The sequence below is a fragment of the Myxine glutinosa genome, chromosome 1 (assembly GCF_964187855.1).
Source record: "Myxine glutinosa chromosome 1, kmMyxGlut1.1, whole genome shotgun sequence".
NCBI lineage: Eukaryota > Metazoa > Chordata > Myxini > Myxiniformes > Myxinidae > Myxine > Myxine glutinosa.
The window spans coordinates 258,994,561-259,020,900 of record NC_136261.1 but is presented as its reverse complement, the minus strand read 5'-3'; the positions used below and the strand labels follow the sequence as shown (position 1 = coordinate 259,020,900).

Genomic DNA, 26,340 nt, shown 5'->3' with positions numbered 1-26,340 from the left:
CTTTTCTGGCAAATGTGACAACTAATACTCCAACTGAGATGTTTTGGGAAGTTCGAAATCATTCCCTATATAATCCAAACTTGTTACCTTGTGATTTTCATTTCTCTGTACCATTCAAAGAACTTCTGGGTGGCATTAGGTGTCCAAATTATCAAAACATATGTCCTGCACCAACCACATACCGATCCTGAAGATTTCAATGGCATCATCAAATCAACGGCCCAAGTATATGTACTTATTGCAGCAGAATAACTTGCTAATCACCTTTCATCAACCTCGCTGTAATTTTTATTTTATTCTGCTATAATAGAAAGTCCATGTTAACATTTAACTACCCTTGTAATTTTCTTTTCCAATTAACTGAGCTTAAAAAAAAAAATGGAGCAATTAATGGATAACCAGGAAAATGCCAAGCACTCCTTGAATTGTCATGTGAGCTGCACCTATTTCCTGATTGGACTGTGCTTCTTCCAAGTGTGGGTTGAGAATTCCTGGTCTAGAGGCTTTGGCCTTAAGTGTTATGGAGTAACTTGTACATATATCACATGCAAGACCAAGACATTAGCAGACATCAGTTTACTTTACCATTAAATACGAGGAGTACAAGGATACTAGGAGACGATGGATAAATCCACATAGTATGAGTGGCTTTGCTTTCACTGCCACTTGCAAAATGCACTAATGTGCTTCACTGCTTCCTTGTATTAAATTTATAAAATTTGCACTAAATTTCGGAGGCAAAACGTTGTAGTTCAAAACAAAATGCTTATTGAAAAATGTATTTTCTACATTTTGATATCATAAAGTTAATTTTAATATTTTGTTCTGGGAGCACATCACACCAGCAAGTTATTAATTGCCTCTTAGATCTGTTTGTGTTTATAGGCCTTTCTGACATGTCCATTGCACAGGTGAAATGGGTATAGCTGCATTGTGAAACCAGGTGATTAAAAGAGGGCCTTAGAAATGAGGGGCTTTGTTAATTGCAGTGCTGAGTCTGGAGGCATTTGTTTGCTTGCTCCTTTATGATGATCAGAGATTGTATGTTGCCATTTGTCTTGTCGTCCTCACCTCCCAGCCCCCTGCAGAAGAAGGCCTTGCAATGATGCGCCAGGTTTTGGATTATAATTCAAACGACCCACTCGTTCACTCAAGCTGCCTCTCATGTGTTTCTGCACTCTTACCATTCCTCTCCTTTAACTCGTTTATGCTCTCTCAAGTGCTGGATAAGGTGGGTTATCTTGTGAGGATTCCATTTGTTGTCTATGTACCATTTTGTTATAATGTAGCAACGCGATTAACCTGGTCTCGAGCAGTGAGTGGAGCCTGATGGTCCATCAATTTTCAAGAAAAATCAACAGTAGAAAGCAAATCGAATCGAATCATAATATATACCTTCCCATTTCCACCCATTAACCATCCTCTCCCCAACCGCCACCCAACCCACATCCATTCCCTAATTTCTCTCCGATTTAGAACATAAAGTGATGTCCATTGCATTCATCATCCTTCTGTTTAGTTGTAATCTGAAATCCTGTGTCGTTCTCGTACTCCATGGCCTCAATGGCTTTTACCATGTTCAGTACATAACATATACATAGGCTAACCCCCACTCTAGCAGGGAAAATGGCCTTAAAATGCCTGTTGTTGTTGTAGTTGTAGTTGTAGTTGTAGTTGTAGTAGGTATACACATGACATCATTGGAATGCAGATTACCAGATAGTTATTAGTTTCTGTTCAGAGCGAGCACTTCCATTAGTTGTGCCTTACCGCCATGCCTGAACATACTTGCATGCTCAATGTAATGCTATTACAGCAGCATATACCAATATTGCAGTAAAAAGTTATCAAACACTGGTTTAGTCTGAAAAATAGAGCCATTACTCTTCCTTTTTCCAATTGGTAGTTTTGATTGTTCAATTGACTACCTCTGAAACGGAATGCCCAATTTCTAACATTCAAATTGCTCTTTAATCTCCAGCTTTCTTTGATAAATTACTTTAAGAAAAAGAAAAAAGATTGTGTGCATTTCACATTGTTGATGTGAAATTGCTAAATGCAGCTTCCAATTAGTGATTTTGATGTCGTCTCGGTATCAGTTCAGCAGTATTCATATTGCATTAGTTGAATTGGTTTGCTTCTGTGCCAACAGAGTTTGTGCTTGATGAATGTGACTTATACAAATGTGAAATTTAAAAATATTTCTCAGCATTTAATTGTTCTCTGAATATCACCAACTTTGATTTTGTTTCATTGCAGCTCCTGAATGCTGTAACCTTCTCTCTTAACAATGATCACCCACCTGGGCACAATGTACGTGAGATGCAATATTATTATTTTATTAATTTTTAGGCTTCTATGCCATTGCACTTGACATTATTTCAATATATTGTGACACCTTTTTCTTGGAGATGCTCCACTGAAAACCTTTAAACTTCACAGGGTTATTGCAAGTTATGAGATCTAATGCATATCCTCCATTGAAGCTTTTTCTCCAGTCTCAGCAGTCATCTTTGATTTGTGAATTATTTTGAAGAGATTTCTAAAATCTTCTCCGGGACTACTGAACCAATCGATACGAAACCTCAGGACATCATCGATCCTTTTTTTCAATTTTCAAATTTCAAAAATGGGTACTTCAATTTCATGAATGAGAAGCATCTCTGTAAAATAGAATGGCAGCCATGGGCGATTCAAAATTTCTATAATAACTTTTCTACATGGAGAAGTTAATGCAATTCGATAGAAAAAAAACTGGTATGTATACGTTTTAGGGTATAATGATTATGATTTCAACATCTCTGGCCTTATCCCATGAATCATTGGTAAAGCAGCAAATATGGTAACCATTATAAACAAGAGATTAATTCCTATGTTACTTCCTTCACAATAAAAAGAGCTTTTTCATCGGTTCGTATTTTTGCCAGTTTCAAAAATGCAAAATTTGTAAGGGACTTATGCTTCCTTCTTTCACTCAAGGTTTGTTGCTTGGAAATCCTGATAGTTGCTAACAACTGTAGTAAAAAATTTTTTTTTTTAATTTCCCTATTTTGGGATGTTTTCTGCTATCACTACACAGATAAAGTTAAATAATTCACAGGGTTATCATGAGTCATTATATCTAGTGTATACTCTCCACAAAAGCTGATTGAAACACTTGTTGGCCATCTTGGTTTTACCAATATAAATTAAAATATAATTCAAATATTGAACCGACCAATTTTAAACTTCAGAGGCATCATCATTGGATTGAGCCCTTCATTTCTGAGAATAAGCAGTTACTCTGTGAAAAATCAAGATTGCTGCGATCGTCCAGTTAAAATGCTTACATTTTCATTATTGTTTTTGAACGCAAAAAGGGTGGTGTGTGTGTGTGTGTGTGTGTGTGTGTGTGTGTGTGTGTGTGTGTGTGTGTGTGTGTGTGTGTGTGTGTGTGTGTGTGTGTGTGTGTGTGTGTGTGTGTGTGTGTGTGTGTGTGTGTGTGTGTGTGTGTGTGTGTGTGTGCGTGCGTGCGTGCGTGCGTGCGCGCGCACACATACACCTGTGGCATGATGTGAAGGTTTCTATCCATCAATGCTCCCCACGCAACTTGACTGAGCTTGAACAGTTTTGTGCAGAAGCATGGGCAAAGCAAATATTGCCCAATCAAGGTGTGAAAAGTTGTTAGAGACCTCCCGACAGACTCGCAGCTGTAATTGCTGTCAAAGGTGCTTCCACCAAGTGTTAACATGGGGTGGACACTTACTTATCAAGCCAAGATATTCTAGTGTTGTATTTTTAATTAATTTTCTGAAATTTGTAGAAATTGTTTTTCACTTGGAAGTTTTGGGTTACGACGTGTAAATAAAGGTGGAAAAATTCTGATTGAATGCATAAGATGCATTTAATGCATTTCAATACAGTGCCTTTCAACAGGCACTGTTATCAAATCGAACCCTCTAACTTGACGAGGCAGCAGGGCACAATTTGAATTCCATCCCATCACAGCGCTTGCTTCATGACCTACCTCACCTCTATGTTGGTAGGTCACAATAACTCACACTTGTTGCTAAGTGTCACCTGTCATGCAAACACATTGTTTCTGCCCTGCTGATCAGCAGTCAGGGGGTTTGTAGCTAGGTATATTAAAATCAACCAAAGAAGGACACTGACCCTATGACATGACGCTGATGACATGTGCATAAATTATGCCAACACATTACCTCCAAACTAGGAGGCATCTGTGTGGCCCTTAAGCCTTTGCAGACAGATTTAAAGCTTATGGTCATGAATAGACAAAACAGAGATGTCTATCTAGATTTCGCCCTTGTTGTGGGCTCGTCAGGACAACATACTGCTGATCGTTTATTTGTGACGATATTAGGCTCATTAATAAACCCAATCAAACCCCCTTACTTGGCGAGGCAGCAGGGCACAAATGGAGTCCCATCACAGCTCTTGCTGCACGACCTACCAGCAACAAGTGTCCCCTGCCACACAAGCACATTGTCTTTGCCCTGCTGATCACCAGTCAAGAGTTTTGTTGCCAGGTATATTAAAATCGCCCAAAGAAGCACACTGACCCCATGACATGACGCTGACATGCGCATAAAATTATGCCTATTGGTATTAGTGGGGTACAAAACGTAAACGCTTCAGCCTGGCAGAGGTGTGTGCTCTCCCGAGTGCCATTCTATTTAAAATATGTGGCTGTCGGTGTTTATTTTATTACTTATTTTTCCTTTGGAGAATCTTCCCATGTTGCATTGCCCATTCCTTTTGTTCCCACAATTCAAGCCGCTGTACATTTTAATATGCACGATGTATGTTTTTTTTTTTTAATAAGTGTAGCTTTTCCTCAGGTTCCCATTAATCGAGCAGTGAAAAACCTTCGTCGTCATGCATGCTCATCTCTTGTCAAGATCTCTCGCGACCAGCCTGAGCTGTTGATGGTGAGGTTTGCATCTCTGGACTCGATTTATTCCAACTTCTGGCGTGGTGAAATATAACCTTTAAGTTGTGAAAAACCATAGTGAAGACTATAATTTCTCTGAGTTGTACTTTATCTTTATTATTTTATTACTTCTTTTTCTCCCCTTCCCCCTCCGCCTCCCCCTGCCCCCCTCCTCCACCGCCCGCCCCCCGCCCCCAAAAAATTCTTCATTCTTAATTTTTTTTGCAGCCGCCATGTTGGTGCTTGCTGCTATGTGAAGCCAAATATGTCTTGGAGCCGTCATATTCACAATCGCCATGCTCTCCCTACAAGTTTTCCCTTAATTGTAAAACTACCAAAGCAACAGTTAAAATGATTTTGAGCCAATAAGTATCACGGGCCTTGATCGGCCTCGGCGATCGAGGCAGCGTTTTGTTAACTTGTTCACTGCCCAAATAACAATGTGGCATTTTTTTTCAAGCAGCGCTTAAACCCATGTCATTTTAAAAGGTCCTTTGTCTGACGTAATTATTTACTTTATCGATGTGTGTGTATAGATGCATCAGAAAGAAGATTATTTGTTTTGGGTCGTTTATTGTCGCATGTCCTTTCCGCATATTTTGCGGGATTGTGAGTTGGACAGGTGACTGTAACGGGCCATGACCTGCTCATGGTCACTTCTCCTTTCCATTTATATCTTGTAATTGGGAGTTGGACAGGTGACCGTGATGGTTGGGGAGGGGGTATGAAGGTATAATGGTGGATGCAAATGGCATTCTTTCAAACAGATGTTGAGGACTTGGGATTGGGAGGTGGAGGTTGGAGGACTTTGTATTTGTGAGGGAGTGGTAGGAGTTGAGGACTTGGTCACATTTTACATGGGCAGGAGTACCCGGAGTTGCTGGGGGAGGGAGAGGGGAAGAGGGCAGGAGAGGGAGTGGTGAGAGTGGAAGGGGTAGGGTGGAGAGAGGTAAGGGTAGAGGGAGGGGAAAGATATACTACATGTACATCTTGAGGGGGGGGGAGGTGGTGGCTTTGACAGGCCCCTCCGCTTTGGGGGAGGGGGAAGGGGTGAGGAAAAGAGGAAAAAATTGCCTGTGCAAAGAGTGCATTAACCTCAATGTTGCCCAGCTAAAAAAAAAAGGAAATTGTAATACCCTCTGCCACCATCACCAGGTGGTGCTGCACGGTATACATTTACATTGAGAATTTACGCCCCTCTCCCTGTCCCCCACATGAAGCTGCGGCCACATAGCCTATGTTACCCCCCAGACAAAGTTGTATTCGTATTTGTACCCCAACTAAAGTAGAGAACCATTTATAGCTGGAGTACCCGGCGTTGCTCAAGCGAAAAAGAAACATTAACATATTTGAAATGAGGGCAAATATAATGGAAAAGCAATTGCATCCAAATCAGAATCCATCACAAATGTCAAATCATCATTTTACCTTTTCGCTGAATATTTGCTGGTGAATGTGCCGTTAATCACGTTTCTGAGTTGTTTGACGACGGTCAGGAAGAAGAAGAAGAAGCTTTGCCACCAACTTCGACCGCTTCCGGAATTTTTGATTTGTGTTCAAATGTCTGGAAATTGTTTTGTATTTGTTTATGCGTATGTGTACTTGTATGTAACTGTCATTAATCAAAAGGCTTAAGCACTATAGAGTTTCTATTTTTAAATCCCCCAAAAAACAACTTTAAAAATATATATATTTAGCCTAATTTTTTTTTGCCCAAGCACTCACTGATGAACCTCTGGAAGTTTGACCAAGATCCGTTCAGCCATCTCTGAGAAAAATGGTGGCACACAGTCAGACGTACAGACCAGCGGCTCTCTCATGGCGCTTTTCCATTGAACAGTACGGTTCGGTACGGCACTGTACAGTACGGTTCGGTACGGCACTGTACAGTACGGTTCGGTACGGCACTGTACAGTACGGTATGGTACAGTTCTGTACGGTGCAGTAATCCCTGTGTCGTTTTTCTATCGCACAACAGAACCGTGAAAATAGGCGGAGTTATCTGAAGTGACGAAAAAAATACGCGACGTGGTCCATTAATTTTTTTCTGATTCTTATCACTTGTGCTCCAGCTAGCTTCTCTCTGGAATTGTGGTATTACAAAATGGCGGTTTGGACTGAACATAGCGTGACGGTTCTGTGACGTTTGTGATTGACCAATCAATGGTCTGCAGTATTGCTAGCTCCACCCATAGCTCCGGGATTGGCTCGCTTGGTACCTATCCATAGCAGGAACCAAATTTAGTACGGGTACTTAGGTATAGACGGAAGCTTCTCCTCAGTGAAAGACACATGAAAGCCCGCTTGGAGTTTGCAAGAAAGCACCTAAAGGACTCTCAGACTGTGAGAAACAAGATGCTGTGGTCTGATGAAACCAAGATTGAACTGTTTGGCTTCCGTCTGGCCACTCTGCCATAAAGCCCAGATCGGTGGAGTGTTGCAGTGATGGACGTCCTTCTGTAAGTTTCTCCCATCTCCACACAGGATCTCTGGAGCTCAGCCATCGGGTTCTTTGTCAGCTCTCTTACCAAGGCCCTTCTCCCCCGATTGCTCAGTTTGTCCGGGCGGCCAGCTCAAGGAAGAATCCTTGTTGTTCCAAACTTCTTCCATTGAAGAATTATGGAGGCCACTGCACTCTTGGGAACCTTCAATGCAGCAGAAATTTTTTTGTAGGCTTCCCCAGATCTGTGCCTCAACACAATCCTGTCTCTGAGCTCTGCAGGCAGTTCCTTCGACCTCATGGTTTGGATTTTGCTCTGATATGCATTGTCAGCTGTGAGACCTTATATAGACAGGTGTGTGCCTTTCCAAATAATGTCCAATCATTTGAATTTACCACAGATGGACTCCAATCAAGGTGTAGAAACATCTCAAAGATGATCAAGAGAAATGGGAGGCACCTGAGCTAAATTTCAAGTGTCATAGCAAAGGCAGGCCTGGGGATTTCAGATCTCATCGGTAACCGTTTTTCGGTTCCGTGATTTAAGTTTATGGGAACCGATGGGAAACAAAATTCCGGTTCCGTGCCCAAACCTAATGGGAAATGATTTTTTTTCCTTTAGAATTTGTAAAGCAAAACATTTGTAATACAGAATTAAAAATGTAGTCTCCAATAATAAATCCTGTTATTTACATGTATGCAATGTAATTAATGCATGTTCATTATTGAGGTTGATGTTTATTATCAGAGAAGAGCAAATTCTGTCAATTTGATTGTGTATACCCTTATGAAATAAAGTTTTATTATTATTTTAAGTTATATGATGATTCTCCATTTTTTTCAGAACTGACTTTCACAATATTTTCTGTCTCATGAGTTGTAACGCAACATGACAACGGACACCGTTAATACAACATGCATTTTAAGGCCATTTTCCCTGCTTGAGCGGGGGTTAGCCTTGCGGTCCCCATGACAATCTTCTCCATTTTGCCCTATTTTCTGCATCTCTCCTTGTTAACCCCCTTGCCTGCATTTCTTCGTCCACCATCTTTAGCCAAGTCTTTCTCGGTCTTCCCCGTCCTCTACTTCCTTCTACATTCATTTCCATCACTCTTCTCAACCAGTCACTTTCATCCTTCCTCAACACATGACCAAACCATGTCAACCTGTTCGTCTTCACAGCATCAATCACAGGTTCTATTCCCATCATCTTTCGCAATTCATCATTTGTCTTCCTCTCTCTCAACGATACTCCGCACATCCACCGAACCATTCGCATTTCCACTCTTTCCAGCCTTCGTTGCTGCTCTACGTTCATTACCCATGTCTCGCTCCCATAAATCATAACACTTCTCACACATGCAGCGTACACCTTTCCCTTCAGCTTCAACGACACTCCCCTCCTCATCAGCATGCCACTCAGTTCCCGAAACTTCTTCCATGCACATCTCACTCTTGCAACCGTTGCAGAGTCTGATCCACCTTCTCCATTCAGCATGTCTCCGAGGTAGCAAAATGTTTTCACACCTTCCAGCTTCACGCCGTCTCCAAGATCCAACTCAACATTTCCTCCATCTGCAGCTCCCTCTGTGCACACCTTGCATTTGAATGTAGCTGCCACACTGGTTAATGACCCTCTCAGACCACGACATTTTTGATGAACCCACTCAGCGCACATTGTACATTGAAGGAGTTCACTCCGACACCCTTCCTGCACACAGCACACGACCACTTCCCAGTTCTTTCCACCTCGCCACATGCTTTACCACTTGCCATCACTTTCGTCTTTCCTATATTCACCTTCAGACCTTTTGTCTCCATACATTCCTTCCACTTGTTCATCTTTTCCTTCAGTCCATCCATACTTTCCGCAATCAACACCAGATCATCTGCATACAACAACTCCCACGGTAAACCCTCCTTTACATTCTGAGCCAGCACCTCCATCACAGCTACAAATAGTAGTGGACTTAGTACCGACCCCTGATGCACTCCCACCTTCACCTCAAACACACCACTGTTCCTGTCCTTCGTCCTTACAGCTGTGCACGCTCTTTTGTACATTGCCATCACTACTCTGATCAACCATTCCTCCACTCCTAACTTCCTCAATGCCCATGTCAATACTTCGCGTGGAACCCTATCGAATGCTTTCTCCAGATCAACAAACCCAAGAAACAACTTCTTCCTCTTCTCCATGTACTTCTCCTGCAACTGCCTCACAATAAAGAGCGCGTCTGTCGTTCCTCTTCCTGGCATAAATCCAAACTGCATTTCGTCGATCTTCACCTTCTTCCTTATGCTCCTCTCCAACAGCCTTTCCAATACCTTCATTCCATGCTCCAATAACTTTATCACTCTGTACGAGCGACACTCCTGAGGGTCACCTTTCCCCTTGTATAGAGGGACAAGGGTACTCAGTTCCCAAACCACTGGAATGCGGCCTTCTTTCACCACCAGATTACAGATCTCTGTCATTCTCTTCACACCCCAACTTCCTGCTGCCTTCAACATATCTCCCACAACTCTCGTCGGCCCTCCCGCTTTTCTACTATTCATTGCTTTTATCGCTTCCTCAACTTCCTTCTCAGTTATCTTCTCTGCCGGTCCTAAAACTGGGTTACTCTCTATGTTGACATCCCATTCATTCTCTGTATTCAACAGCATTTCCATATATCTTTTCCATCTTCCTTTAATTCCATCTGGGTCCACAACGATTTGTCCCACTTGATCATTCAAGCAACTCACCCCCATCACATCACACCTCTCTTTCGCTATCTGCTTTGCAATCCTGAATACCGCTCTCTGACCCTCTTCCGAATCCAAGCTTTCTCCGTACATTTTCCTACGTGCCTCCTGCGCCTTTGCTACCTCTTTCTTTGCAGCCTTCTTGGCTGCCTTATAACTTTCATGCTCTGCTTTTTCTGCTCCCGTACCCTTCGCCTTCTGCCACTCCTTGAACTTCTTCCTCTTCTCGTCAATCCTCTTTCCAACTTCCTCATCCCAGCACCATGTTTCCGATTGCCTCGGTGGTCCTTTTGTCCATCCACATACCTCACCAACGGCTCCCAACAGACTATCTTTCATTGACATCCAACCACGTTCATGCTCAACCAATTATCCTCTACCCTACTCAGCCTCTCTTTTAATGCCTTCCTTACTGTCACCTCTTTCAACCTCCATACCTTCATTCTCGGTTGGTACTTCACCCGCCGAGCTCTCCTCGCACCTTTCACCCTTATGTCGCAGACAACCAAGTGGTGCTGTGAAACAGCCTCCTCCCCCGGGATCACCTTTGTGTCCCGGAGGTGCCCCCTATCTCACCTACGCACCATCAGGTAGTCAACGGTTGTCGTCGACCCATCGGACGTGTATGTAACAAGCTTATTATCCTCTTTCTGGAACTGAGTATTACAAATCAACAAATCAGCAAACTCCAAAATCCTTTCAACTTCTCCATTTCTCACACCATATCCGTAACCCCCATGAACTCCCTCAAAACCGTCCATACTCCTTCCCACATGTCCATTTAGGTCTCCTCCTACCACAACATCTTCCTCATATTTCACGTTTTCCATCAGCTTCTCTATCGCACACCAGAACTTGTCCTTCTCTTCATCGCTCCGACAAACCTGGGGAGCATATCTCGAGATGACGTTCACCAAGAGCTTTCCAATCATCATTTTCTCTATCATCAACCTATCACTCACTCTAGTCACACTCACCACACTGTCTATTGCGCGATTGGAGAGGAGTGTGAGGCGCGATTGGAGAGGAGTGTGAGGCGCGATTGGAGAGGAGTGTGAGGCGCGATTGGAGAGGAGTGTGAGGCGCGATTGGAGAGGAGTGTGAGGCGCGATTGGAGAGGAGTGAGGCGCGATTGGAGAGGAGTGTGAGGCGCGATTGGAGAGGAGTGTGAGGCACGATTGGAGAGGAGTGTGAGGCGCGATTGGAGAGGAGTGTGAGGCGCGATTGGAGAGGAGTGTGAGGCGCGATTGGAGAGGAGTGTGAGGCGCGATTGGAGAGGAGTGTGAGGCGCGATTGGAGAGGAGTGTGAGGCGCGATTGGAGAGGAGTGTGAGGCGCGATTGGAGAGGAGTGTGAGGCGCGATTGGAGAGGAGTGTGAGGCGCGATTGGAGAGGAGTGTGAGGCGCGATTGGAGAGGAGTGTGAGGCGCGATTGGAGAGGAGTGTGAGGCGCGATTGGAGAGGAGTGTGAGGCGCGATTGGAGAGGAGTGTGAGGCGCGATTGGAGAGGAGTGTGAGGCGCGATTGGAGAGGAGTGTGAGGCGCGATTGGAGAGGAGTGTGAGGCGCGATTGGAGAGGAGTGTGAGGCGCGATTGGAGAGGAGTGTGAGGCGCGATTGGAGAGGAGTGTGAGGCGCAATTGGAGAGGAGTGTGAGGCGCGATTGGAGAGGAGTGTGAGGCGCGATTGGAGAGGAGTGTGAGGCGCGATTGGAGAGGAGTGTGAGGCGCGATTGGAGAGGAGTGTGAGGCGCGATTGGAGAGGAGTGTGAGGCGCGATTGGAGAGGAGTGTGAGGCGCGATTGGAGAGGAGTGTGAGGCGCGATTGGAGAGGAGTGTGAGGCGCGATTGGAGAGGGGTGTGAGGCGCGATTGGAGAGGGGTGTGAGGCGCGATTGGAGAGTGTGTGAGGGGCGATTGGAGAGTGTGTGAGGCGCGATTGGAGAGTGTGTGAGGCGCGATTGGAGAGTGTGTGAGGCGCGATTGGAGAGTGTGTGAGGCGCGATTGGAGAGTGTGTGAGGCGCGATTGGGGAGTGTGTGAGGCGCGATTGGGGAGTGTGTGAGGCGCGATTGGGGAGTGTGTGAGGCGCGATTGGGGAGTGTGTGAGGCGCGATTGGAGAGTGTGTGAGGCGCGATTGGAGAGTGTGTGAGGCGCGATTGGAGAGGGGTGTGAGGCGCGATTGGAGAGGGGTGTGAGGCGCGATTGGAGAGGGGTGTGAGGCGCGATTGGAGAGGGGTGTGAGGCGCGATTGGAGAGGGGTGTGAGGCGCGATTGGAGAGGGGTGTGAGGCGCGATTGGAGAGGGGTGTGAGGCGCGATTGGAGAGGGGTGTGAGGCGCGATTGGAGAGGGGTGTGAGGCGTGATTGGAGAGGGGTGTGAGGCGCGATTGGAGAGGGGTGTGAGGCGCGATTGGAGAGGTGTGTGAGGTGCGATTGGAGAGGGGTGTGAGGCGCGATTGGAGAGGGGTGTGAGGAGCGATTGGAGAGGAGTGTGAGGCGCGATTGGAGAGGAGTGTGAGGCGCGATTGGAGAGGAGTGTGAGGCGCGATTGGAGAGGAGTGTGAGGCGCGATTGGAGAGGAGTGTGAGGCGCGATTGGAGAGGAGTGTGAGGCGCGATTGGAGAGAAGAGGAATGTGAGGGATTGGAGAGAAGAGGGATGTGAGGGATTGGAGAGAAGAGGAGTGATTGGAGAGTGTGAGGCGCGATTGGAGAGTGTGAGGCGCGATTGGAGAGTGTGAGGCGCGATTGGAGAGGAGAGGAGTGTGAGGCGCGATATAGAGGAGAGGAGTGTGATGCACGATTTGAGTGTCAGGCACGATTTGAGTGTGAGGCACGATTTGAGTGTGAGGCACGATTTGAGTGTGAGGCACGATTTGAGAGGAGTGTGAGGCGCGATTGGAGAGGTGAGGCGCGATTGGAGAGGTGAGGCGCGATTGGAGAGGTGAGGCGCGATTGGAGAGGAGTGTGAGGCGCGATTGGAGAGGAGTGTGAGGGATTGGAGATGTGAGGGATTGGAGAGGAGAGGAGTGCTAGGTGGAGAGAGGAGAGTGTCAGGTGGAGAGAGGAGAGTGTCAGGTGGAGAGAGGAGAGTGTCAGGTGGAGAGAGGAGAGTGTCAGGTGGAGAGAGGAGAGTGTCAGGTGGAGAGAGGAGAGTGTCAGGTGGAGAGAGGAGAGTGTCAGGTGGAGAGAGGAGAGTGTCAGGTGGAGAGAGGAGAGTGTCAGGTGGAGAGAGGAGAGTGTCAGGTGGAGAGAGGAGAGTGTCAGGTGGAGAGAGGAGAGTGTCAGGTGGAGAGAGGAGAGTGTCAGGTGGAGAGGAGTGAGGGGTCACGTATTATGTGAAATAAATAAATTGTGTTCATTACACCATTTCTGGATCTGATGACTTGCCAGTAACCATTTTGTAAAAATGAATGTGCAGCATCTAACTCAATATGTGGAAATGTGACACACGTCCATGCCCGTGGGATTCCCACGGGTGACCCCACGAGGACGGGGAAACGAGACGGGGAAAAGCCGATTGGAGAGGCGAGTGAGGAGCGATTGGAGAGGCGAGTGAGGAGCGATTGGAGAGGAGAGCGATTGGAGGGGAGTGTCGTGCGCGATTGGAGAGGAGTGTGAGGCGCGATTGGAGAGGAGTGTGAGGCGCGATTGGAGAGGAGTGTGAGGCGCGATTGGAGAGGGGTGTGAGGTGCGATTGGAGAGGGGTGTGAGGCGCGATTGGAGAGGGGTGTGAGGCACGATTGGAGAGGGGTGTGAGGCGCGATTGGAGAGGGGTGTGAGGCGCGATTGGAGAGGGGTGTGAGGCGCGATTGGAGAGGGGTGTGAGGCGCGATTGGAGAGGGGTGTGAGGCGCGATTGGAGAGGGGTGTGAGGCGCGATTGGAGAGGGGTGTGAGGCGCGATTGGAGAGGGGTGTGAGGCGCGATTGGAGAGGGGTGTGAGGCGCGATTGGAGAGGGGTGTGAGGCGCGATTGGAGAGGTGTGAGGAGTGATTGGAGAGGGGTGTGAGGCGCGATTGGAGAGGGGTGTGAGGCGCGATTGGAGAGGGGTGTGAGGCGCGATTGGAGAGGGGTGTGAGGCGCGATTGGAGAGGGGTGTGAGGCGCGATTGGAGAGGAGTGTGAGGGGTTGGAGAGGAGAGGAGTGTGAGGGATTGGAGAGGTGAGGGATTGGAGAGGAGAGGAGTGCTAGGTGGAGAGAGGAGAGTGTCAGGTGGAGAGAGGAGAGTGTCAGGTGGAGAGAGGAGAGTGTCAGGTGGAGAGAGGAGAGTGTCAGGTGGAGAGAGGAGAGTGTCAGGTGGAGAGGAGTGAGGGGTCACATATTATGTGAAATAAATAAATTGTGTTCATTACACCATTTCTGGATCTGATGACTTGCCAGTAACCATTTTGTAAAAATGAATGTGCAGCATCTAACTCAATATGTGGAAATGTGACACACGTCCATGCCCGTGGGATTCCCACGGGTGACCCCACGAGGACGGGGAAACGAGACGGGGAAAAGCCGATTGGAGAGGAGTGTGAGGAGCGATTGGAGAGGAGTGTGAGGCGCGATTGGAGAGTGTGTGAGGCGCGATTGGAGAGTGTGTGAGGCGCGATTGGAGAGTGTGTGAGGCGCGATTGGAGAGTGTGTGAGGCGCGATTGGAGAGTGTGTGAGGCGCGATTGGAGAGTGTGTGAGGGGCGATTGGAGAGTGTGTGAGGCGCGATTGGAGAGTGTGTGAGGCGCGATTGGAGAGTGTGTGAGGCGCGATTGGAGAGTGTGTGAGGCGCGATTGGAGAGTGTGTGAGGCGCGATTGGAGAGTGTGTGAGGCGCGATTGGGGAGTGTGTGAGGCGCGATTGGGGAGTGTGTGAGGCGCGATTGGAGAGTGTGTGAGGCGCGATTGGAGAGTGTGTGAGGCGCGATTGGAGAGTGTGTGAGGCGCGATTGGAGAGTGTGTGAGGCGCGATTGGAGAGGGGTGTGAGGCGCGATTGGAGAGGGGTGTGAGGCGCGATTGGAGAGGGGTGTGAGGCGCGATTGGAGAGGAGTGTGAGGCGCGATTGGAGAGGGGTGTGAGGCGCGATTGGAGAGGGGTGTGAGGCGCGATTGGAGAGGGGTGTGAGGCGCGATTGGAGAGGGGTGTGAGGCGCGATTGGAGAGGGGTGTGAGGCGCGATTGGAGAGGGGTGTGAGGTGCGATTGGAGAGGGGTGTGAGGCGCGATTGGAGAGGGGTGTGAGGAGCGATTGGAGAGGAGTGTGAGGCGCGATTGGAGAGGAGTGTGAGGCGCGATTGGAGAGGAGTGTGAGGCGCGATTGGAGAGGAGTGTGAGGCGCGATTGGAGAGGAGTGTGAGGCGCGATTGGAGAGGAGTGTGAGGCGCGATTGGAGAGGAGTGTGAGGCGCGATTGGAGAGGAGTGTGAGGCGCGATTGGAGAGGAGTGTGAGGCGCAATTGGAGAGAAGAGGAATGTGAGGGATTGGAGAGAAGAGGGATGTGAGGGATTGGAGAGAAGAGGAGTGTGAGGCACGATTGGAGAGTGTGAGGCGCGATTGGAGAGTGTGAGGCGCGATTGGAGAGTGTGAGGCGCGATTGGAGAGTGTGAGGCGCGATTGGAGAGGAGAGGAGTGTGAGGCGCGATATAGAGGAGAGGAGTGTGATGCACGATTTGAGTGTCAGGCACGATTTGAGTGTGAGGCACGATTTGAGTGTGAGGCACGATTTGAGTGTGAGGCACGATTTGAGAGGAGTGTGAGGCGCGATTGGAGAGGTGAGGCGCGATTGGAGAGGTGAGGCGCGATTGGAGAGGTGAGGCGCGATTGGAGAGGAGTGTGAGGCGCGATTGGAGAGGAGTGTGAGGGATTGGAGATGTGAGGGATTGGAGAGGAGAGGAGTGCTAGGTGGAGAGAGGAGAGTGTCAGGTGGAGAGAGGAGAGTGTCAGGTGGAGAGAGGAGAGTGTCAGGTGGAGAGAGGAGAGTGTCAGGTGGAGAGAGGAGAGTGTCAGGTGGAGAGAGGAGAGTGTCAGGTGGAGAGAGGAGAGTGTCAGGTGGAGAGAGGAGAGTGTCAGGTGGAGAGAGGAGAGTGTCAGGTGGAGAGAGGAGAGTGTCAGGTGGAGAGAGGAGAGTGTCAGGTGGAGAGAGGAGAGTGTCAGGTGGAGAGAGGAGAGTGTCAGGTGGAGAGAGGAGAGTGTCAGGTGGAGAGAGGAGAGTGTCAGGTGGAGAGAGGAGAGTGTCAGGTGGAGAGAGGAGAGTGTCAGGTGGAGAGGAGTGAGGGGTCACGTATTATGTGAAATAAATAAATTGTGTTCATTACACCATTTCTGGATCTGATGACTTGCCAGTAACCATTTTGTAAAAATGAATGTGCAGCATCTAACTCAATATGTGGAAATGTGACACACGTCCATGCCCGTGGGATTCCCACGGGTGACCCCACGAGGACGGGGAAACGAGACGGGGAAAAGCCGATTGGAGAGGCGAGTGAGGAGCGATTGGAGAGGCGAGTGAGGAGCGATTGGAGAGGAGAGCGATTGGAGGGGAGTGTCGTGCGCGATTGGAGAGGAGTGTGAGGCGCGATTGGAGAGGAGTGTGAGGCGCGATTGGAGAGGAGTGTGAGGCGCGATTGGAGAGGGGTGTGAGGTGCGATTGGAGAGGGGTGTGAGGCGCGATTGGAGAGGGGTGTGAGGCACGATTGGAGAGGTGTGAGGCGCGATTGGAGAGGGGTGTGAGGCGCGATTGGAGAGGGGTGTGAGGCGCGATTGGAGAGGGGTGTGAGGCGCGATTGGAGAGGGGTGTGAGGCGCGATTGGAGAGGGGTGTGAGGCGCGATTGGAGAGGGGTGTGAGGCGCGATTGGAGAGGGGTGTGAGGCGCGATTGGAGAGGGGTGTGAGGCGCGATTGGAGAGGGGTGTGAGGCGCGATTGGAGAGGGGTGTGAGGAGTGATTGGAGAGGGGTGTGAGGCGCGATTGGAGAGGGGTGTGAGGCGCGATTGGAGAGGGGTGTGAGGCGCGATTGGAGAGGGGTGTGAGGCGCGATTGGAGAGGAGTGTGAGGGGTTGGAGAGGAGAGGAGTGTGAGGGATTGGAGAGGTGAGGGATTGGAGAGGAGAGGAATGTGAGGGATTGGAGAGGAGAGGAGTGCTAGGTGGAGAGAGGAGAGTGTCAGGTGGAGAGAGGAGAGTGTCAGGTGGAGAGAGGAGAGTGTCAGGTGGAGAGAGGAGAGTGTCAGGTGGAGAGAGGAGAGTGTCAGGTGGAGAGGAGTGAGGGGTCACATATTATGTGAAATAAATAAATTGTGTTCATTACACCATTTCTGGATCTGATGACTTGCCAGTAACCATTTTGTAAAAATGAATGTGCAGCATCTAACTCAATATGTGGAAATGTGACACACGTCCATGCCCGTGGGATTCCCACGGGTGACCCCACGAGGACGGGGAAACGAGACGGGGAAAAGCCGATTGGAGAGGAGTGTGAGGAGCGATTGGAGAGGAGTGTGAGGCGCGATTGGAGAGGAGTGTGAGGCGCGATTGGAGAGTGTGTGAGGCGCGATTGGAGAGTGTGTGAGGCGCGATTGGAGAGTGTGTGAGGCGCGATTGGAGAGTGTGTGAGGGGCGATTGGAGAGTGTGAGGCGCGATTGGAGAGTGTGTGAGGCGCGATTGGAGAGTGTGTGAGGCGCGATTGGAGAGTGTGTGAGGCGCGATTGGAGAGTGTGTGAGGCGCGATTGGAGAGTGTGTGAGGCGCGATTGGAGAGTGTGTGAGGCGCGATTGGAGAGTGTGTGAGGCGCGATTGGAGAGTGTGTGAGGCGCGATTGGAGAGTGTGTGAGGCGCGATTGGAGAGTGTGTGAGGCGCGATTGGAGAGTGTGTGAGGCGCGATTGGAGAGTGTGTGAGGCGCGATTGGAGAGTGTGTGAGGCGCGATTGGAGAGTGTGTGAGGCGCGATTGGAGAGTGTGTGAGGCGCGATTGGAGAGTGTGTGAGGCGCGATTGGAGAGTGTGTGAGGCGCGATTGGAGAGTGTGTGAGGCGCGATTGGAGAGTGTGTGAGGCGCGATTGGAGAGTGTGTGAGGCGCGATTGGAGAGGGGTGTGAGGCGCGATTGGAGAGGGGTGTGAGGCGCGATTGGAGAGGGGTGTGAGGCGCGATTGGAGAGGGGTGTGAGGCGCGATTGGAGAGGGGTGTGAGGCGCGATTGGAGAGGGGTGTGAGGCGCGATTGGAGAGGGGTGTGAGGCGCGATTGGAGAGGGGTGTGAGGCGCGATTGGAGAGGGGTGTGAGGCGCGATTGGAGAGGGGTGTGAGGCGCGATTGGAGAGGGGTGTGAGGCGCGATTGGAGAGGGGTGTGAGGCGCGATTGGAGAGGGGTGTGAGGCGCGATTGGAGAGGGGTGTGAGGCGCGATTGGAGAGGGGTGTGAGGCGCGATTGGAGAGGGGTGTGAGGCGCGATTGGAGAGGGGTGTGAGGCGCGATTGGAGAGGGGTGTGAGGCGCGATTGGAGAGGGGTGTGAGGCGCGATTGGAGAGGGGTGTGAGGCGCGATTGGAGAGGGGTGTGAGGCGCGATTGGAGAGGGGTGTGAGGCGCGATTGGAGAGGGGTGTGAGGCGCGATTGGAGAGGGGTGTGAGGCGCGATTGGAGAGGGGTGTGAGGCGCGATTGGAGAGGGGTGTGAGGCGCGATTGGAGAGGGGTGTGAGGCGCGATTGGAGAGGGGTGTGAGGCGCGATTGGAGAGGGGTGTGAGGCGCGATTGGAGAGGGGTGTGAGGCACGATTGGAGAGGAGTGTGAGGCGCGATTGGAGAGGAGTGTGAGGCGCGATTGGAGAGGAGTGTGAGGCGCGATTGGAGAGGAGTGTGAGGGGCGATTGGAGAGGAGTGTGAGGCGCGATTGGAGAGGAGTGTGAGGCGCGATTGGAGAGGAGTGTGAGGCGCGATTGGAGAGGAGTGTGAGGCGCGATTGGAGAGGAGTGTGAGGCGCGATTGGAGAGGAGTGTGAGGCGCGATTGGAGAGGAGTGTGAGGCGCGATTGGAGAGGAGTGTGAGGCGCGATTGGAGAGGAGTGTGAGGCGCGATTGGAGAGGAGTGTGAGGCGCGATTGGAGAGGAGTGTGAGGCACTGGAGAGGAGAGGAGTGTGAGGGATTGGAGAGAAGAGGAGTGTGAGGGATTGGAGAGAAGAGGAATGTGAGGGATTGGAGAGAAGAGGATGTGAGGGATTGGAGAGAAGAGGAGTGTGAGGCGCGATTGGAGAGTGTGAGGCGCGATTGGAGAGTGTGAGGCGCGATTGGAGAGTGTGAGGCGCGATTGGAGAGGAGAGGAGTGTGAGGCGCGATTGGAGAGGAGAGGAGTGTGAGGGATTGGAGAGGAGGAATGTGAGGGATTGGAGAGAAGAGGAATGTGAGGGATTGGAGAGAAGAGGAATGTGAGGGATTGGAGAGAAGAGGAATGTGAGGGATTGGAGAGAAGAGGAATGTGAGGGATTGGAGAGAAGAGGAATGTGAGGGAATGGAGAGAAGAGGAGTGTGAGGCACGATGAGAGTGTGAGGCACGATGAGAGTGTGAGGCACGATGAGAGTGTGAGGCACGATGAGAGTGTGATGCACGATTTGAGTGTCAGGCACGATTTGAGTGTCAGGCACGATTTGAGTGTGAGGCACGATTTGAGTGTGAGGCACGATTTGAGAGGAGTGTGAGGCGCGATTGGAGAGGTGAGGCGCGATTGGAGAGGTGAGGCGCGATTGTAGAGGTGAGGCGCGATTGTAGAGGTGAGGCGCGATTGGAGAGGAGTGTGAGGCGCGATTGGAGAGGAGTGTGAGGCGCGATTGGAGAGGAGTGTGAGGGATTGGAGATGTGAGGGATTGGAGAGGAGAGGAGTGTCAGGTGGAGAGAGGAGAGTGTCAGGTGGAGAGAGGAGAGTGTCAGGTGGAGAGAGGAGAGTGTCAGGTGGAGAGAGGAGAGTGTCAGGTGGAGAGAGGAGAGTGTCAGGTGGAGAGAGGAGAGTGTCAGGTGGAGAGAGGAGAGTGTCAGGTGGAGAGGAGTGAGGGGTCACGTATTATGTGAAATAAATAAATTGTGTTCATTACACCATTTCTGGATCTGATGACTTGCCAGTAACCATTTTGTAAAAATGAATGTGCAGCATCTAACTCAATATGTGGAAATGTGACACACGTCCATGCCCGTGGGATTCCCACGGGTGACCCCACGAGGACGGGGAAACGAGACGGGGAAAAGCTGATTGGAGAGGCGAGTGAGGAGCGATTGGAGAGGCGAGTGAGGAGCGATTGGAGAGGAGAGCGATTGGAGGGGAGTGTCGTGCGCGATTGGAGAGGAGTGTGAGGCGCGATTGGAGAGGAGTGTGAGGCGCGATTGGAGAGGAGTGTGAGGTGCGATTGGAGAGGGGTGTGAGGCGCGATTGGAGAGGGGTGTGAGGCGCGATTGGAGAGGGGTGTGAGGCGCGATTGGAGAGGGGTGTGAGGCGCGATTGGAGAGGGGTGTGAGGCGCGATTGGAGAGGGGTGTGAGGCGCGATTGGAGAGGGGTGTGAGGCGCGATTGGAGAGGGGTGTGAGGCGCGATTGGAGAGGGGTGTGAGGCGCGATTGGAGAGGGGTGTGAGGCGCGATTGGAGAGGGGTGTGAGGCGCGATTGGAGAGGGGTGTGAGGCGCGATTGGAGAGGGGTGTGAGGCGCGATTGGAGAGGGGTGTGAGGCGCGATTGGAGAGGGGTGTGAGGCGCGATTGGAGAGGGGTGTGAGGCGCGATTGGAGAGGGGTGTGAGGCGCGATTGGAGAGGGGTGTGAGGCGCGATTGGAGAGGGGTGTGAGGCGCGATTGGAGAGGGGTGTGAGGCGCGATTGGAGAGGGGTGTGAGGCGCGATTGGAGAGGGGTGTGAGGCGCGATTGGAGAGGGGTGTGAGGCGCGATTGGAGAGGGGTGTGAGGCGCGATTGGAGAGGGGTGTGAGGCGCGATTGGAGAGGGGTGTGAGGAGTGATTGGAGAGGATTGTGAGGCGCGATTGGAGAGGGGTGTGAGGCGCGATTGGAGAGGGGTGTGAGGTGCGATTGGAGAGGAGTGTGAGGGGTTGGAGAGGAGAGGAGTGTGAGGGATTGGAGAGGTGAGGGATTGGAGAGGAGAGGAGTGCTAGGTGGAGAGAGGAGAGTGTCAGGTGGAGAGAGGAGAGTGTCAGGTGGAGAGAGGAGAGTGTCAGGTGGAGAGGAGTGAGGGGTCACATATTATGTGAAATAAATAAATTGTGTTCATTACACCATTTCTGGATCTGATGACTTGCCAGTCACCATATTATAAAAAATGAATGTGCAGCATCTAACGCAATATGTCGAAATGTCACACACGTCCATGCCCGTGGGATTCCCACGGGTGACCCCACTAGTATATATATATTTATTTTTATATATATATATTTATATATTTATTGATATATATATATATATATATATATTAGGGTGTCACTAGTAATAGTGGGCGGAAATGTAAAGATGGATTTTTTCAGTCTCACCCTGTAATATTATTCCACTTAGTGCAAAAACTGAGTCGAAGAAATTTGGTCCTGATTAGTCATCATATGGAGGTCGCCCATTCAACTTTAAATTATGTGTTTGTTCACATCACTTTCTACTTCTTGGAAATAAACCAAATAACCATTTTCCTTTATTTCATGATTTCGGGTTTTTCTTGCTTAAGAGCAGGCTTCCTAGTATTCCATTAGACGTTACCCCTTTTCGTGTTGGGAGGATGCCGCCGTCCCGAACAACCAAGTGAGCTTCGCCATCGAATAATAATATTTTAACCAAATACCATAATGTAAGTAGGACATTGAAAAAACGAAAATTGCACGAACATAATATTTATTGTAAAAATGTAAAAAAAAAAATTTTCACGAGGTAATACATTCAAAAAAAATGGCAAAGTAACAAAAGTAGAACTTTGGAAAAACGCAAATAATACTAATATCGATGTACGCTGATACTTCCTTCACATCTTCATCAATGCTGATTTATTCTGAGCTGGGTGTCGCTTTCTGTGCTCGGTGATGACTTGGACGAGGAACTGGAACTGTTCCTCTTTCAATGTCAACTTTCCATTCAGCTCCTGTACCAGAGCCACAGCCCGTTCGGCTCTGACGTTCACCACCGCAAGTTTGGAGACCAGAGCCCGAGATTGCACGCAGTCAGGGTTTGACGTCCACAAACTGGGACGGTAGAGTAGGAAGTCTTTTGACAATTGAAGTTTTGAGAAGAATCCACGGGTGTTCTTCGTGACCAATTGTACTCGTCCCTTGCTATCGTTGAGGAATGTAGCTTCCAAAATACGAGAACGTCTTGGTGGCCTGTCATGGGCTTCCTCGTCCAACGCTTTGACCATGTTGCACTTCATTTCCGTCGAAATCCTCATCAAAAAATGCTAGACACACTGCCTCGTCCGCAAGGTACCATAGGTGCGGTGCGCAGCTAGCTTCTTCGTAGTAGCATCAGAGATCTTATTGTCCGAATATCGAATGAGCGTCCTCATCAATTCCCAATCGTTCAGCGGTGCTTCAATGGATTGGGAAGCTGTTGTCCACACCTTCATGTACACAAGAATGGAAAAGAGAGTGAGATCTCGAATTCCACGTACCTCAGTGTTTGTCATTTGGAACTGGTTACGGAAGAGCCAGATGTTGATGGTGTTGAGCACCTTAGCCATCCATCGAGCCCGGTGCATGGCACCAGGGGCACGGAACTTGATGCCCTTGTGTGGAATTCCACCGAGGAAGATGACGGAAAGATTAAGTAATTCCTGATAGTCAATCACGCACTTGATGAGCCTGTGACCTAGCAAACTCAATGATTTCCGTTCTAAATTCAGAAATTGTGGCTTTGGTGACCACATCTGTGTCTGCCGTTTGGAATTGTCGCTGGTCAATGAAGAGCCATTGACTACGGAAGCGCTTGAAGAGTAGAATATCAGGACCAGTTGATGCTGTCCCCATGGTTACTTCAAACGCTGCTCCTAGCACCAATTTCTCGGACGTGGTGTCTGCACGCAAAGTACATGAGGTCTCCTCTAAGTTTCTCCTCCAGAAGAACAAGAGTTCCCCCATGGTGACCTGTGTTTGTCGCAGTGGTGTCGAAATACATGGCTTTGATGCGATCAGTCACTCTCCATTCATTTAGGCATTCTGTGATGGCATTTGCTTGTGCCTGCGCAGTACCTGACCAAAGCTTTGGCACCCCGAGGAGCTGTTCTGTTCCGGAGCCAAATATAAGAACAGGAAGCCGGTCAACATGTTCCCGTGACGTCAGACCTTGCATGAGTTTCCCGTCCCAGTGAACATTTAACGGACCCTCCACTTGTAACTCCGTCTTCAACTGCTGAGCCATCTGGACGCGGAAGTTTTCAAGTTGACGATGAATGGACCCACGATTGATGTTGTACTTGCTGGCGTCATGACCAAAGCTGGTAGCTGCCTCAGCCAGCAGATACGTGGCCTTCCTTGACGAGAGGTATGTACGATCGAGCACTGCCGCCAATTCTGGTGTCATGATGTTCTTCGTCATTTTTCGTTTTGGCGTGAACGATCCACCACATGCTCCTTGCTCTTCTTGGCTGTCATCTGCGCTTGAAGCCGATGACTCTAAAACCGCTACCTCAGATACTGCCTTCATTTCATCTGCTGATTGCTTTCTTCGTTTCTCCTCTTCCTCCGGCTGTCGATTACGATATTCGGCTTGGCGTTGAAGGGTCTTGTCCAGACCGGTCATTGAGCCGGGACGTCCTCTATGACGCTGCTGCTGGAGGAACTCCCAATCCTCTTGGCACTTGATCAGTTTCTCAGCGTCAGCGTGGGCGATGTCAAAGAGATGATCTAAACGTTCAACCAATTCTTTTTCCTTCGTCTTGTGTTTGTCATTGAAGATTCTCGGCACTTGATTGTCATTTGATTCACTTGTCCTTGAAGCGTGTTTCTTGAGGCCTTTCCACTCAAACGTTTTCTAGTTTGCTCATGCAATGTTGCTTGCTCGAGCCTGGTTGGAATATGAGCTTCATCCCAGAAAGCCATGACTGCTCGACAAGACTCCCTTAATGCTTCCTGGACTGTCAGTTTCTTTTCGTGGTGAAGGTAGAAGAAATGCCCGAATGCTTGCCTATATGAGGGAAGCTTGCATCCCTTCACCTCATCCACCGTTGTTCGTAGCAAGTGTAACTGTTTGCGGGTATCCATCTGTAGAAAGATTAAGTAGAATATGATTTATATGTAAGACCAATCACTGCGAAATCTGGGAGATGACTGACATGTTGCAATTTTTTTTTTTTTTTTTGTGTGTAGAAATATCAATATTTTTTTGGTAAGCAGGAATTATATTAAAAGAACCACGTTTTGATGCGGTTTTGGGAGTTGAAAGGAGAACAATTGAGAGAAGAGGAACGGACACTGGATAAGGAAAAATGATAAGGCTTATAGTGGGGCTGCTTAACTGATGAATTGTGCCTTTTCCCTTAAAAGCATGAAACTTGGCACATGGCTAGAATACCCAAAAAGAAAGATTTTTAGTCCAGGGGGCATCTCCAATTTCACCCCATATGGCGGCCATCTTGAAATTCAAGATGGCCGTCATACAAGACCTGTTTTGATGAATATCTCCATAATTACAACAGATATCAAAATAGTTGAAGTGCCTATACCTACATTTTTAGGGTCTAGGAATCCAATGGCAACATAAAATATTCAATAGTATATGGCAGCCATCTTGAAATCCAAGATGGCCGCCATAACAGACCTGTTTTGATGAATATCTCCATAATTAGAACAGCTATCTAAATGGTTGCAGTGCCTACACCTACATTTTTAGGGTCTAGGAATCCAATGGTAACATAAAATATTAAGCAGTCATATGAAAATATTAATTTTGCATAGTATCATGCATACTGGGAATGCATATAAATACTCTTAACAGGTTGGCATTCTTCAGTGATTAAAAGTGTCTATGACATCGCAGACTGTAACTGTGCCATCTTGTGGTTTTCTAGTCTTTGCTGCATTCTCCATCACATGCGCAGAGAGAAGTACAGGGAAGTGCAGCTTTCTTACACCGGCAACGACCAGTACATCCTTTTTTGCACCCACACTTAACAAGTTCATTGCAGATCTTTGCAGCCTCTGGAAGTGTTGTCCATATTGGTTTGAACTGGCCAGCAGACGTTTTTTGCCAACCCCATTCAGTGGGGCTTGCTAGATCAGGCTTAGCATGCAATGCTTGTCCCCAGCATAGTGCGCCTTGGTATACTGCCTGCTTTACGTGCTGCACAAGGGCATCATGTGTTGGTGGAATTGATTCCACAGGTCTGCCCTTCTTTGCAAACAGTTTCTTTCGTACAATGTTAATGTCAGTAGCAGTACTTGTGCGATCATACAACAGAATAACAAATCTCTCAATGACGTTCATGCAGGTTTCAGTTCTCTGTGCTCTGGTGGCAAATTTCTGCTAGTACCTCTGTGAGCTCAGGGAATGATTCCCACACATTCCATGCAGTTACCTTTCCACGCCCATTAAACGCTGAAGAAGTGTCACACCCTGTTAGTGCATGAAACATGGGGAGGGCTTTAGATTTCTCAGGGCCAAGAGCTGTGGCTATATCATGTGCAGAGATAAATCGCATGTTCTTGCCTGTCCCAAATTGTAACCATATCATCACTGAAAGCTTCTGGGATGCTGTAACTGCAAGCACGACAACATCTGTGTCCACAGTTTGTATGAGGACCTTACTGTGCCCTCTCTGTGTTGCATCAGCAGCATGTAGGAACATCCGACCATCTGCCTCTTCCTGAGTGCACGGGGAGAGTGATTCTAGATCAATGCGTGGTGGAGCAGTAAGAACCTCTGTATCAAGTGTGACAACTAGCTCCTTGCGCTGGTCTTCAAATGATTTAATTGTTTCATTGGAAAGGAAGCTGAAGAGTTCACGCTTGTTTTCATCAACTCGAAGAAAGTTCTGCCACTCTCCAGGAATTGCAACTGAGGTATCTACTCGTCGGCGAACCCCCTTGCCACGCTTTTCACGGGTCATGCTCTTAAGGCTGTCGGGTAGGTAACGGTCCCACACCAGATCAAGTCGGGTTGCAGATTTGTACTGTGAGAAAACAAATGGGATGAAGACCTTTTCGGCATATTCGCCAAAGAAAATTGGCATCAGCGTTAAAAAAATAATTACTTTCATAGACACTTTAAATCACAGAAGAATGCCAACCTGTTAAGAG

The 26,340-nt window shown here is 49.0% G+C and overlaps 1 protein-coding gene across 1 annotated transcript in view; it reads left to right on the top strand.

Annotated features, from left to right (window-relative positions):
• XPO5 (exportin 5) overlaps positions 1 to 26,340 on the top strand; it is a 169,973-nt gene that overhangs the window by 60,440 nt on the left and 83,193 nt on the right. The window contains exons 15-17 of the mRNA XM_078786248.1: positions 1,079 to 1,231; positions 2,260 to 2,313; positions 4,842 to 4,931. Coding sequence (XP_078642374.1) covers positions 1,079 to 1,231; positions 2,260 to 2,313; positions 4,842 to 4,931 — 297 coding nt within the window. The remainder of the gene's footprint in view (positions 1 to 1,078; positions 1,232 to 2,259; positions 2,314 to 4,841; positions 4,932 to 26,340) is intronic.